This window comes from Phoenix dactylifera, unplaced genomic scaffold (genome assembly GCF_009389715.1).
Source record: "Phoenix dactylifera cultivar Barhee BC4 unplaced genomic scaffold, palm_55x_up_171113_PBpolish2nd_filt_p 000190F, whole genome shotgun sequence".
In the NCBI taxonomy this organism is placed as follows: domain Eukaryota; kingdom Viridiplantae; phylum Streptophyta; class Magnoliopsida; order Arecales; family Arecaceae; genus Phoenix; species Phoenix dactylifera.
This window is the reverse complement of record NW_024067717.1, coordinates 26,338-37,591: the sequence shown is the minus strand read 5'-3', so window position 1 is coordinate 37,591 and position 11,254 is coordinate 26,338. Positions and strand designations below refer to the sequence as shown.

General features: G+C 41.7%; 1 protein-coding gene across 5 annotated transcripts; it reads left to right on the top strand.

Annotated features, from left to right (window-relative positions):
* The first annotated feature begins 2,393 nt into the window (after positions 1 to 2,393).
* On the top strand, positions 2,394 to 11,254 carry LOC103699184 (probable U3 small nucleolar RNA-associated protein 11). 5 transcript variants are annotated; one of them, XR_005507490.1, is made up of 11 exons: positions 2,394 to 2,650; positions 5,890 to 5,995; positions 6,079 to 6,169; positions 6,310 to 6,401; positions 6,490 to 6,583; positions 6,671 to 6,750; positions 9,267 to 9,350; positions 9,970 to 10,069; positions 10,383 to 10,471; positions 10,564 to 10,640; positions 10,974 to 11,254. XR_005507490.1 is itself a non-coding variant. In XM_039117203.1 (10 exons), the coding sequence occupies exons 2-10, from the start codon at positions 5,940 to 5,942 to the stop codon at positions 10,565 to 10,567; spliced, it is 690 nt and encodes a 229-aa protein (XP_038973131.1). In that variant the 5' UTR covers positions 2,394 to 2,650; positions 5,890 to 5,939; the 3' UTR covers positions 10,568 to 10,967. The 5 variants fall into 5 exon arrangements, 3 of the variants coding, with proteins under 3 accessions (XP_038973131.1, XP_038973133.1, XP_038973132.1); XR_005507489.1 differs by having other exon boundaries at positions 10,969 to 11,254; XM_039117203.1 differs by lacking the exon at positions 10,974 to 11,254 and having other exon boundaries at positions 10,564 to 10,967.

The following is an 11,254-nucleotide window of genomic DNA, read 5'->3' as shown; positions in this document are numbered from 1 at the left end:
GCAATAGAAAGCCCATCAAAAGGGGGGGTTAAGGCTGCAAATCTAATTATTCTTTTTTGCAACTTCCAACTATTGTCAATCCAATGTGCTGTGATGCAAATATATTCATCTTGTGTGTAATCATTTTTCCAATTATCAGAAGTCAAACAGATTCTCCCCAGTGCTTGTGCTAACTCCTCCTTCACAACCTTCATTTCATCCATGTAATATTTCAATGCATCTCTCCTAATAGTATGCCTACTCATGGTTTTGTATTGAGGACACATAACAGATACCATATATTTAAAACCAGGTTCCTCACAAGTTCTAAAAGGATGTGCACCAGCAACAATAAACATACAAATAGCTCTACGAACTTCTTCCTGATCAAACTTGGGATTTTTCAAATGCAAAGATGTGCTTCCAGAAGTTGTGGTTTCAGTTGAAATAGTGTAATTCCTTATGTCATGATGAAAACGTTTAGAACATCTTTTTAAGTGGCGCCATATATGAGACGTACCATTCTTAGAAGCAGCTGAAAAAATCTCCTTGCAATACTTGCATTGTGCTTTCAATATGTCCTTATCTTCAGTTGGAAGCTTGACCATGTGCATCCATACCTTTGATTTTGCTTTACCATCCTTGACATAACAATCCTCATGCTCATTATCCGCCACAGGAATAGGTGAACTTTCGCTTGCCATTGACATAAGCCTATCAAAAAATTATACAACTAATTATACAAAAAATTTAGTTCATAAGAATTATCCTATCAACAATGAACAAACCATCCCTTCATTACTTGGAAGTTGGGATAGTAGCATTTATCATAATAAAAATAAAGCCCCATCCAACGGGCAAAAAAAAAAAAAAAAAATCAGGAGCCCGTCTCAGGTCAAGGGAGAACTATAGCTGGAAGCCTGGAACAGTGGAACTGGAGCAATGTGAGGGGAGGAGGACAGACTGGGCCAGTTCCGAATCAGGGGAGATGGAGTGGGACGAGGACAGACTGGGCCAGTTATTTGGGGAGCACTTAGCGGAGCGGGTTCGGGCTCTTCCCGTTCCTGGATCAGCTGGTCCAGATGTCAGGGTCTGGAGTACTACATGCAGGACCAGAGTCAGAGTGGGTGATGTTGCTCGGGTTTTTCTGCAGGAGTCTGAGCTGGGTAGGGACTGTGGTTGGGTATGGAGGTTTGGTCTACACCAGAGGGTTGCACTATTCCTCTGGAAGGTGGCCTGGGATCGACTGTCGACTAGTTCAGAGCTGAGCCGATGGGGTGTTGGCATTTCCTCCCTGTGCACGCTCTGTGAGGTGGAGGAGTCAGTGGATCATGTACTCTTTCAGTGTGGTTGGGCGAGGAGGACTTGGAGACTGTCAGGACTACCAGCGGGCGCTTGGAGCCGGAGGGAGTGCTTTCTGGAGGAGGTTCGGAGCTGGTCTAGATCCCCACAGACGCGTTTTGCGGCTATCAGAGCGTCATGCATAGCTTATCAGGTTTGGTTGGCCAGGAACAGCCGTATTTTTGGTGATATCAGTCTGTCCCCGTGGTTTGTGATGGAGCGGGCCCGAGCACAGGCTGCGGACTTCTTCTACGCAGACATGGACCATGGACCTTTGACAGTTCGGGACACCTGGGGCTCCCACTCTGCTTCGGCAGCTCCTCATGTGGTGTTTTTCACCTGGGAGCCCCCACCCCCGAGCTTCCTCAAGGTTAATTTTGATGGCTCAGTCTAGGAGGGTGGTAGGAGGAGTGGAGCCGGGTTTGTCATCAGGAGCCCGGATTCCAGCATGGTGGCAGCAGGAGGCTGTCAGATCTTCGACAGCTCGGTTCCAGGGGCAGAGCTGCGTGCGGCTTGGATGGGGTTGCGATTTGCGCGATTTGTTCTTCGGGCGAGCTCCATCATCTTGGAGGGAGACTCGGCCACGGTGATCAGCTGGATCCGGAAGGGCTCTCACAACGATAGGGGAGTTCATCCATTGCTCCGGGATATATGGTTGATGCTGAGGGAGGGGGTACTATGTCGAGCTGTGCATGTATACCGAGAGGCCAATGGGGCGGCGGACTGGGTGGCGGCGTATGTTGCGAGCCACTCAGGCGGCTCCCTATGGGTTGGTGAGGATGATTTGCCTGGTGCATTTCGGGACATTTTGTATGCAGACTCTTCTAGGTGCATTCGTACCCGTGTAGTATGAATCACCGTTTTTAGCAAAAAAAAAAAAAAAGGGGGAGGAGTCCGAAGACCAAAACCGAAAAAGAGAAGGGATGAAGATCTTTCTTCCTTAGAGTTTCGACTGGGTCACGGGATGAACAGTGGATCTAAAGCTCTAATTAATATATTAAAAAACATTAAGAAACAAAACTAAAGCCCTAATTCCTAAACCCCCCCTCCCCCTTCCCTCGTTGAGACCCCCCCCCCCTTTCCCTCACTGAGTGCCGCCGCCCCCCTTCCCTCGCCTGAGAGCCCCCCCTTCCCTCGCGGAGAACCACCGCCCCCTGTAGCCGGTTTCCGCCGGTTTCCCTGTAGCCGCCGCCTCCTCTCGGTTTCCGCCGGTGTCGTCGCCGCCGCCTCCTCTCGGTTTCCGCCGGTGTCGTCGCCGCCGCCTCCTCTCGGTGTCCTTCTCCCCCGGACGGCAACCTCCGCGGCTCCGGTCACCGACTCACAGTCGCCGGTAAGATCTCTCCTCCTCCTCCTCCTCTTCGAGCTCGATTCCGGATGAATTTTGCCCAAGCTCGGAAGTAAAGCCCCATATAGCTTCAAGCCCGGATGGAAGAGAGAGAGAGAAAGAGAGAGAGAGAGGTGGGGGGAGCGAGAGAGCTCAGAACTCGGAGGTGGGACTCTGGAGCTTCCCCATCGGGCCGGTTTTTTAGGTGGGGGGGGAGAGGGAGGTGGCTACGAGTCTTCCCGTGGGTGGACCCAGTCGAAACTCTGAGGAAGAAAGATCCACTGTTCATCCCTTCTCTTTTTCGGTTTTGGTCTTCGGACTCCTCCCCTCACATTGCTCCAGTTCCACATGTGCATTGCTAAAATTAATCCTATTTTGCTAGTAGCCTAAGCTGTTCTTTGTATCTGCATGTTAACATTGTAATTGTGTAAATTGCATGCAATTTTTTTGACTTTCCTGAAATAATGGTAAGAGCACCACTTTTTTTAGTTTGATTTTGAAATCTCTTCTCAATTGATGAGCTCATGAGAGAAGTCCCCAATGGTAAATTGGTGTGAATCCACCCCCTAGGGTTAGAGACATTTGCAAAGAGGTTAAAGGAAATATTCTGCAAATGTTCACTAAATAGACAATTAATATAAATGACAACACTTTCAATAACCCTATTGCCCCCTTGAAAAAAAAGGCATTAGAAGGGAAAGGAGAAAAGATACTCATACCAGCATATGTTCAAATTCAAGAGAAGCAAGTCAATAAGACCCTTGACTAATTTTGTGCTCGTTAGATTGTCCAATATGCAAAGTTTAGGGATATATGGGTGATTAATTTTATTTTTTAGGGATCTGTATATAAATATGATACATCAGTGTTTATGTACAAATTCACTTTAAGTAAGACGGGAAGTGGGCCCGGGTCAGTCCGACTTCGGGTCGGGCTATGGGCTATGCCCAAGAAATTGGGATCAGATTCAGGTTCAAAATTAGGGCCCGAATATATTTCGGGCCGGCTCCGGTAGTTGTGTTGGCCTGTTTGAGTCTGCAAATCGAGCCCGGACAGGCCCGGATCCGGCCCGATATCTGGGCCGATGTTTGGCCCGGAAAATTGAGGTAAGTGGTCTGATCAGACCAACTGATGCAGGGGTCGAAATCCTGACCGCTGGTTCGCCGGGCTCTTCTTCTCTCGAAGAGCCCCGATCCTAATCAAAATCAACAGTCAAACCCTTCAACCAACAGAAAAAGAAATCATCGATCAGCGGCTAGGGTTCTCGACTTCTCGTCTCTCCGCCTCCACCGCCTCTTCGATCCCTGAACCTCGTCGCTCATCGCCGGTCGGCGGTCCAAGCCGAAGGCGAGCCTCCTATCGTCGGCCGACTGTGGTTCCATTGAGGTATCATGTTCTCTCTCCCCTCTCTCCCCTCTCTCTTTCATCTTCGTTCTCGTTTGGGCCTATTGCTCTTTTTCTATTGCTCCATCACCGTGATGTCTAATGGCCGACTTCGGTTTCATCACCGTGGTTGGCCTAGCCCGGCTAGCCTCCCGTTCTCGCTGTAGGGGCTGAACTCCTCTTCCACCGCCAGCGCCGTCGCCGCCACCGCCTCCTTGAGCGGCATCGGTGGCCGCATCACATTCGTCTTGCTGCCGCCGGACTTCCTAGCCCGCCGCTGCTCCGCCTTCTTCCCAGTGCCGCTCCGGTACTTGAGCCGGACCCGAGCGGGCTGGTTCTCGACGGTGGGGTTGGCGGTGGCGGATGCTGGAAGTTCGGTAGGGGAGGCGGCGGCGGAGGAGACTTGCTCGGTCGTGGGATCGTCGGCTAGCGCATGAGGGGGCGAGGGGAAGGGGTTTTCTTCTTCTGGTGGTAAGTGGGGTGGAATTCAGGGTGGAAGGGAGTGATGGATTGGGGATTTGGGGACGACGCCGGCCATCCTGTTATATTCTATTTCTTTTACTTTCTGTTCTTTTTCCATTTATTTCTTTCTTGCGAATTTGTATTTAATAGATTTTTCAATTAATACAGTGTTATTAACTTATTATAATAGGATGAATCTGAGAGATGGATTTGTTTTTCAATCCCTCTTCCACCTGTCTGTCAGTCACTAGGGAAGCTAAATAAAGAAATTTATCTGGGAAAACCCAAAGATGATTACGATTTTTATATATAAGTTAATGTGCATAGAAATAATTATGCTTATAGCTAACAATAAATATATATTTTTTGAATAGTTCATTGCACCACTTCCATCCTGCTCTAGTCCATGCGCTGGTTGATAGGATGGTAACACGACTCGCTTGTTCTTTTTTTTTTAATGCCTGTTTGCGTGATTCAGTAGAATTTATACTGATTCTCCTGCTGAATTCATGGAACGGCAAACCTATTCGAGTATGGCACACATCAACCAACACCTCCTAGTCCAAATCCTGTTGAGAGGAAAAGATCTTCATGGATCATTTTTACAGATCAATAGGTCTACAAGCTAGGAATTAGATGGAGTTTTGGCATGCTCTTAGAAGATAGGTGAGTGGGCCAACGGGCAGCATATTTCTGCAAGAATATCTAAGCAGGTCCTTAATGTGAAAGTAAATCCCTTTAAAATTTAAGTTTGTGGGTGCAGGAGGACAAATATATAAATTTTTAAGTGGCGCATACAAGCGAATATGCCGTTATAACTGACCAGCAGTCAAATAACGGCTGTTATTTAAATATCTGTATCCGTTATGATGTATGTAATGTAATGGACCCTGCTCCAAAACCATTACAACGGCCGTTAATTTAAACCATGCCTGTGGCGACTTTTTTTCCAACTCGAATCAGGTCCAATGTGACACCGAATCACACGTTGGAGACTGACATAAACCTGAACTCTCAACACCCCCCGGGTCTCAACAGAAGAAGAGGCCTAGAACTCTTCTATTTGCTCTTCGACCATCCTCTCTGGGTTCAAGGCACCAACCAGCTGGTTTTGAGCTTCCAATCAGCCTTTTTTCTTCTCTCTTCTCTATTGGTACCCCCCCTCATAATCTTTTTTTTTTTTATTTTTTCCATTCATCTCAGTTATTCTCGGTATCTATGGATTAAGCTGGTAGGTGGAAAATAGAATTTCTGCATTATAATTGATTTATATCTGGTTTTTCATCTCAAAGATGTGCTTTTTTTAAAATACACGCGCGCGCACACACACACATATATATTTGCGTGCCTGGAATTGAATTTGTTTGGACAAGTTTCATGTTGATAGGAATTGGCTGCAGGATTGATTCACTTATTGCTGTAGTGGTGATTGCTTGATCTGGTCTCGAAGATGTCGTCGCTGAGGAATGCTATCCCTCGACGGGCTCACAAGGAACGTGCTCAACCGTGAGTGAACTGCTTACTGTGCCCCTTCTTATTTGTGCCCTCTCTCTTTTCCAATTCTTTAATTATTTTGGTTTAATCCTCAGTCAAGCGAGGAAGAAGTTTGGGTTTCTTGAGAAGCATAAAGATTATGTTTTGAGAGCTCAGGCATTCCACAAGAAGGAAGAGACTTTGAGGGTAGGAATATCTATTTTATTTTCTTATAGCTTCGTCACTTTATTTAAATTCACGAAGAACTGAAGATTGTATCACTTTGTGTATGTTAAGGAAGAATTAAAGATTGCTATGTCTAATTCTAATTTGTTGGTGTTTGACAGAGGTTGAAGGAGAAGGTTGCTTTTAGGAATCCAGATGAGTTCTATTTCAAGATGATCAACACAAGAACTGTTCATGGAATTCACAGACCAAAGTTAGAGGAATTTTATTTTCTAAATGTTTGAGTCTTGTGTTGGTTTTGTTGGTTTGTTTTGTCTCAAGATTAATGATATGCTTTTCAGGAGTGAAGCAAACAAGTACACCCAGGAGGAACTCATGCTGATGAAGACTCAAGACATTGGATATATTCTTCAGAAAGTTCAAAGTGAAAAGAAGGTTTGTGAGTAACATGTCTAGGCTGTTCTTTTTGTGGCTTGCTGCAATTGTTCTTGTTCATATCTCATGACTTTTAAGTTGCTGTAGAAAATTGAAAGGCTGAGTTCTGCACTTCATGAACTGGATAATCAGCCATCAAACCGACATGTTTACTATGCTGAAGATAGGTATGGCCTTCTCATCTTCTACTGCAATTTATAGATGACGGTTGGACATGGGGACAGAAAAATTTTGGCTGTAAAAGTAGAAGAATGCAAAATTGTAGTTGTAAATGTATTCTATTAGATATTGGGATTGGAACTAGGAAATAAAATATTCTGTGGGGCATGGAACATTTTGATGTCAGTCCAATGTTTCTTTAGGGCGACCAAGTCCTCTCATGTTTTGGTGACAACGTCCCCTACAATTTGGGTTAGAGAGTACCTCTGTTTTAATTGTGGTCCTCATGCCTGCATTTGCGCCTGCATATGAAAATGCAATTAGTGACCTCACTGAATCAACCACATAATGGAACCATTAGGTTCTTATGAGCCTCAAGCAGCATGCTTATGTAGCTTGAGCTCTATCTTGGTGAGTGCACTCAGACGACTCACCAAAGTACGAAAGACAGGCCAGAAAATTGATTCCTATTTGAAGAGTGCATAATTGCATGGATAAGCTCACGCTGACCTATCAATTTTGGATCCAATCTAGAATTTTTCTTGGGAGGTATCAGGAAGGAATTGGAATGTAATAATATCGATTCATACAGAAGAATATGTTCTCTATGATTCAAAATCGTGGTATAACGTGTACTCCCTTTGTTCCGGTCATGGAATAGGTGAAATAAATCAATAAATGGATTTTTTTTTCAAGAATGAAATTTTATTAGAATTGTCCTCCAGTTCATCCTTTGGAACCATATCACGTCCCATCAGACAGTTTTCTCATTCTCTCCTTTTTTATTTTTAATGGCTGGACTTAATTGTTGTGTTAGTCACTTGAAATGTGAGCATCAGAAATAGGTGGGTATTATTAATTTCTTTAGATTAACATGCCATGCTAAACTAAAATGAGCCTTCAAACAGGTGTGCAACTGTATGCTTGATTTTTTTTCTTAGCTTTTTTTGAATATGTACGCATTTCCAATTATTTAATTATTTTATTTTATTTTTATGATTTGTATTTTCTTTTACTATTTTTAGAATACCAACCAGATTTGTGATTGCATGTGGTATACACTATGCAGTATGCTAGCCACTTGCATACCATGGTCATAAAAGTTATTATGGGTCATAGCATGCCAGCAGGTTGTTGCCGTTTGAAATAGAGCTATATTTGAAATGGGCAAGGCAAGAGATCAGCTCAAGCACAAAATGATGACAAGAACACCAAAATGCTGCTACACCACATAATGACAAATTGTCTGTTTGTATCTTTGGGAAAAAATAGAGCTGTATTTGAACAGAAAGGAAACAACATTTTGGGCTGATAAATTTCAGTAGGACTATGCTCTAAGTGTATTTTGAATTTCAATTGCTTAGTGAATCTCCAATATAGTATCTAAGCTGGATCTTTTGGAGAAACTGAGAACACAAATTCATTTGAGTGATATTTCCAAATAAAATTGGTTTTTTATTAATGAGAAGTGAAAAATAAAATAGATTTGGTTACTATCTTACTGAAGCTAAGGTGCCTGCCTGCATTTACTGTATCATTTATACATCTACTATACAGACATTAGATTGTTTTGTCTACAATTTTGGTTTGTATGGAATCTTGGTTGCTTGTGTAGTTGTGTTGCAGTACTTTCCATTTGAGTTTGATTTGTCTTAGGATTCAGATGTGTTTATCATAATATCACCGATCAGGCTCTAAATTTTTATCCAACACCAATAATTCAATGACCTGCGTGGGGAAGGTTAGAATCAGTTAACAATATGTTAAATGAGCTTAACAAGTCTGACAATTTGACAGACAATTGTCCATGTGATAGATGTGTATGTCCTTGTTTTATTCTCATGACAAACACCTATTGTCCTATAAACAATAAGCTATTCCTTATTCAGCTGGTGCATTACAAATCCTGATATCTTAATTGATTAGTGATATTGCAATTGCCAATATTCTAGGTAATATCTGTTTTCTTGGGGTCCAATCTCTTTTGCTTGGTCCTACGATGTTCTGTTAAATCTTCCCTTCTTTAGTCTTGCAAGAGGAGTGGTGATATTGTATTATTAATAGAAGCTCCTGATTTTGTTTCAACTTAAAAAAGGAGCTCTTTGGCCCTCTCTAGCTGTAGATATGGTTTTGCAAAATTAGCAAATATTTCAATACCGCGGCCAAGCAATAGAAGAAATGTATGTTAGATTAATGCCAGGTGAGAGGAGCTTTTGTCATTTCTGTGTGTCTCATGACATTTTTTTCTCCTTTCATTTTGCTATGATAATTGCCTTCTAAAATAAATAGAAGGAAAGAAAGAATATTATGAAAACCATATGTGGCACTATGTCTTTATGAAACATGATTATTGGTTGCACGTACTTCCAGTTTTTCTGTAGGTGGTTGAAACACTTTTTTTTTTTATTAGTCGAATTCTTTTTAAATCTCTATTCATCTCATTCTTAGATGAATTCTTTTTAACTTCTCTATTCATCTCATTCTTACATGTCTACTAAGATGATATTTTTCCATGTTGTATTAGGGAAGAAGCTAAAGAAATACAATCAAGATCATCACAGACGAGTAATTCACCTGCTTTTGAAAATGTGCCGAATCGTATAAAGAAGTAAGTATTTTTTAATTGGGAGAAGTTGTAATAATCTTTTACAGAATAAATAGTTGGCTTGATTGATGTTATCTGAGCGTTGAGTAATTTTAAGATGTGTTCAGCTCTAAGCTCATCTGTATATATCTAAATTTTGCTAGCCTAATGAGTTTCTCCTTCAAATACAGGAGAATGTTGTTTGTTAACTTACACAGTGTGGTACTAATTCATTACTTAAAAGTTATTGGGTGGATATGGCATCCCAAAGTGTTTGGAAGAACACATGAATATTGAAAGATCTATAGTTGCGTCTTTTGACTTAGAGACATTAGATATTGTTTAACATTTATATGCAAATTTTTCATTAAATATTTTAATTTTGTAAGTTGAAGATGTGGTATTCTTGTGCGGCAGTCAGACATTTTTTGTATTATTGTGTGTTCATGCGAAATAATTGGTTTTTTGCAACTCAATAACAAAATTAGAATTGCTTGACTCTCTCTCTCTCTCTCTCTCTCTCTCTACTATCAGGTCCTTTTATTTACTTTTCTTTTTCTACATTCTCATTCTTTTATATGATGGTCTTGGCTCTGCTGAAGCTTGACCCATTTTTTTCCGCTAATCATTTGCTCCATTTCAGGAAAACATCTTCTTCTTACAAAGAGTTAGAAGCAAGGAAAAAAAGGGTTCAAGAGCTGGAAAAATTGTATGCGGACATGGCATTGCAAAAGGAATTGCAGGTTTCAAAAAAAATGTTTATACACTATGCTGAAAACTTTGGTGCATCGTTATGCATGATTAGATATGAGTAGACGCTAACACAAATTTTGACACAATTCCCATCAGTATTTTTATTTGGGTCATCTGTACTTGGGTATATTGTGCACAGATTCAGCCTCATCAATTGCATAAAGAGTGACACTCCATAAATTCTGTAGTAGTATTGATGGTTTTGTGCATTTGCATGACTACTATTCTTATTCCTTTTTCTCTCTCCTTTTTTTTTCTCTGGCACTTTTCTAACGAGCTGCATAATTTCTATTTATGAAGCAGAAACCTGGTCGGAAGCGTAAGCTCCTTGAAGATGAGATAGTTTCCCCAACAACTAAGCCCGTATATAAATGGCGTGCGGAGCGCAAAAGGTAAAGAGCTGTTTTTCTTATTAAGTAAAATGATCTATGGCCCTGGTTCTTGGATCAATAGTACTCATATTCTTTTCTGAAAAACTGTTTAGGTGATCTTTTGGCCACCTTCTGGGTGAGAAAGCCAGATTGAACTGAATAGGTGGAGCCAGCAAGAGAAATCTGAAAGGTCATTCTGCTTTGTTATTTTATATTGTGCGTTCAATTAGAGTTCTCATTATTGGTGTATTGACATATGGGAGATATTCCCTGCATCTTCTACCTGATTAAGAACTCTGAGCATTAAACCATTTTGTTAGCATAGAAAAGTCTCCTCTCAAATCATTAGAAAAGCTAGTTTCTGTCAGTTCTTGGGCAGCTTCATAGGAGTTTCCCATTATTGACTCATTATTCATCGAACCATACGGATCGATCTAGCAATGATGGAATGTATATTCTGTTTACTGAATCACATGAAATTTCAGTCAACTCCATATATGTAATGTAATTTATTTCAGCTCAGCTCTGTACTTGGCCAAGACACCGTTACAGAAAACTGTCCAAACCGGGGACTTAGGGATCCAACCTGTCGACCTTGTTGAAGTATATTGTGACGGACCAGGATGATCAGGATAGGATTCTTATAAACTATGTAATGTAATGTTAGAAGGCTGCACAAATCAGTTGTTGCTCAAAGCTGCTATTATGTCCATCATGCGTGACTGCTAACAAACTTGTATTTAGATGTTTCTCGGCCTTTTTCCTATGATAATGCTGATTCTTGTGGTTGCTAATGTGGTTAAA

Coding starts and splice junctions, on each gene's coding strand:
- LOC103699184 (XM_039117203.1), top strand. CDS start 5,940: ATGTCGTCGCTGAGGAATGCTATCCCTCGACGGGCTCACAAGGAACGT. Junction 6,170..6,309: donor AGAAGGAAGAGACTTTGAGG/GTAGGAATATCT, acceptor GGTGTTTGACAG/AGGTTGAAGGAGAAGGTTGC. Junction 9,351..9,969: donor GTGCCGAATCGTATAAAGAA/GTAAGTATTTTT, acceptor GCTCCATTTCAG/GAAAACATCTTCTTCTTACA.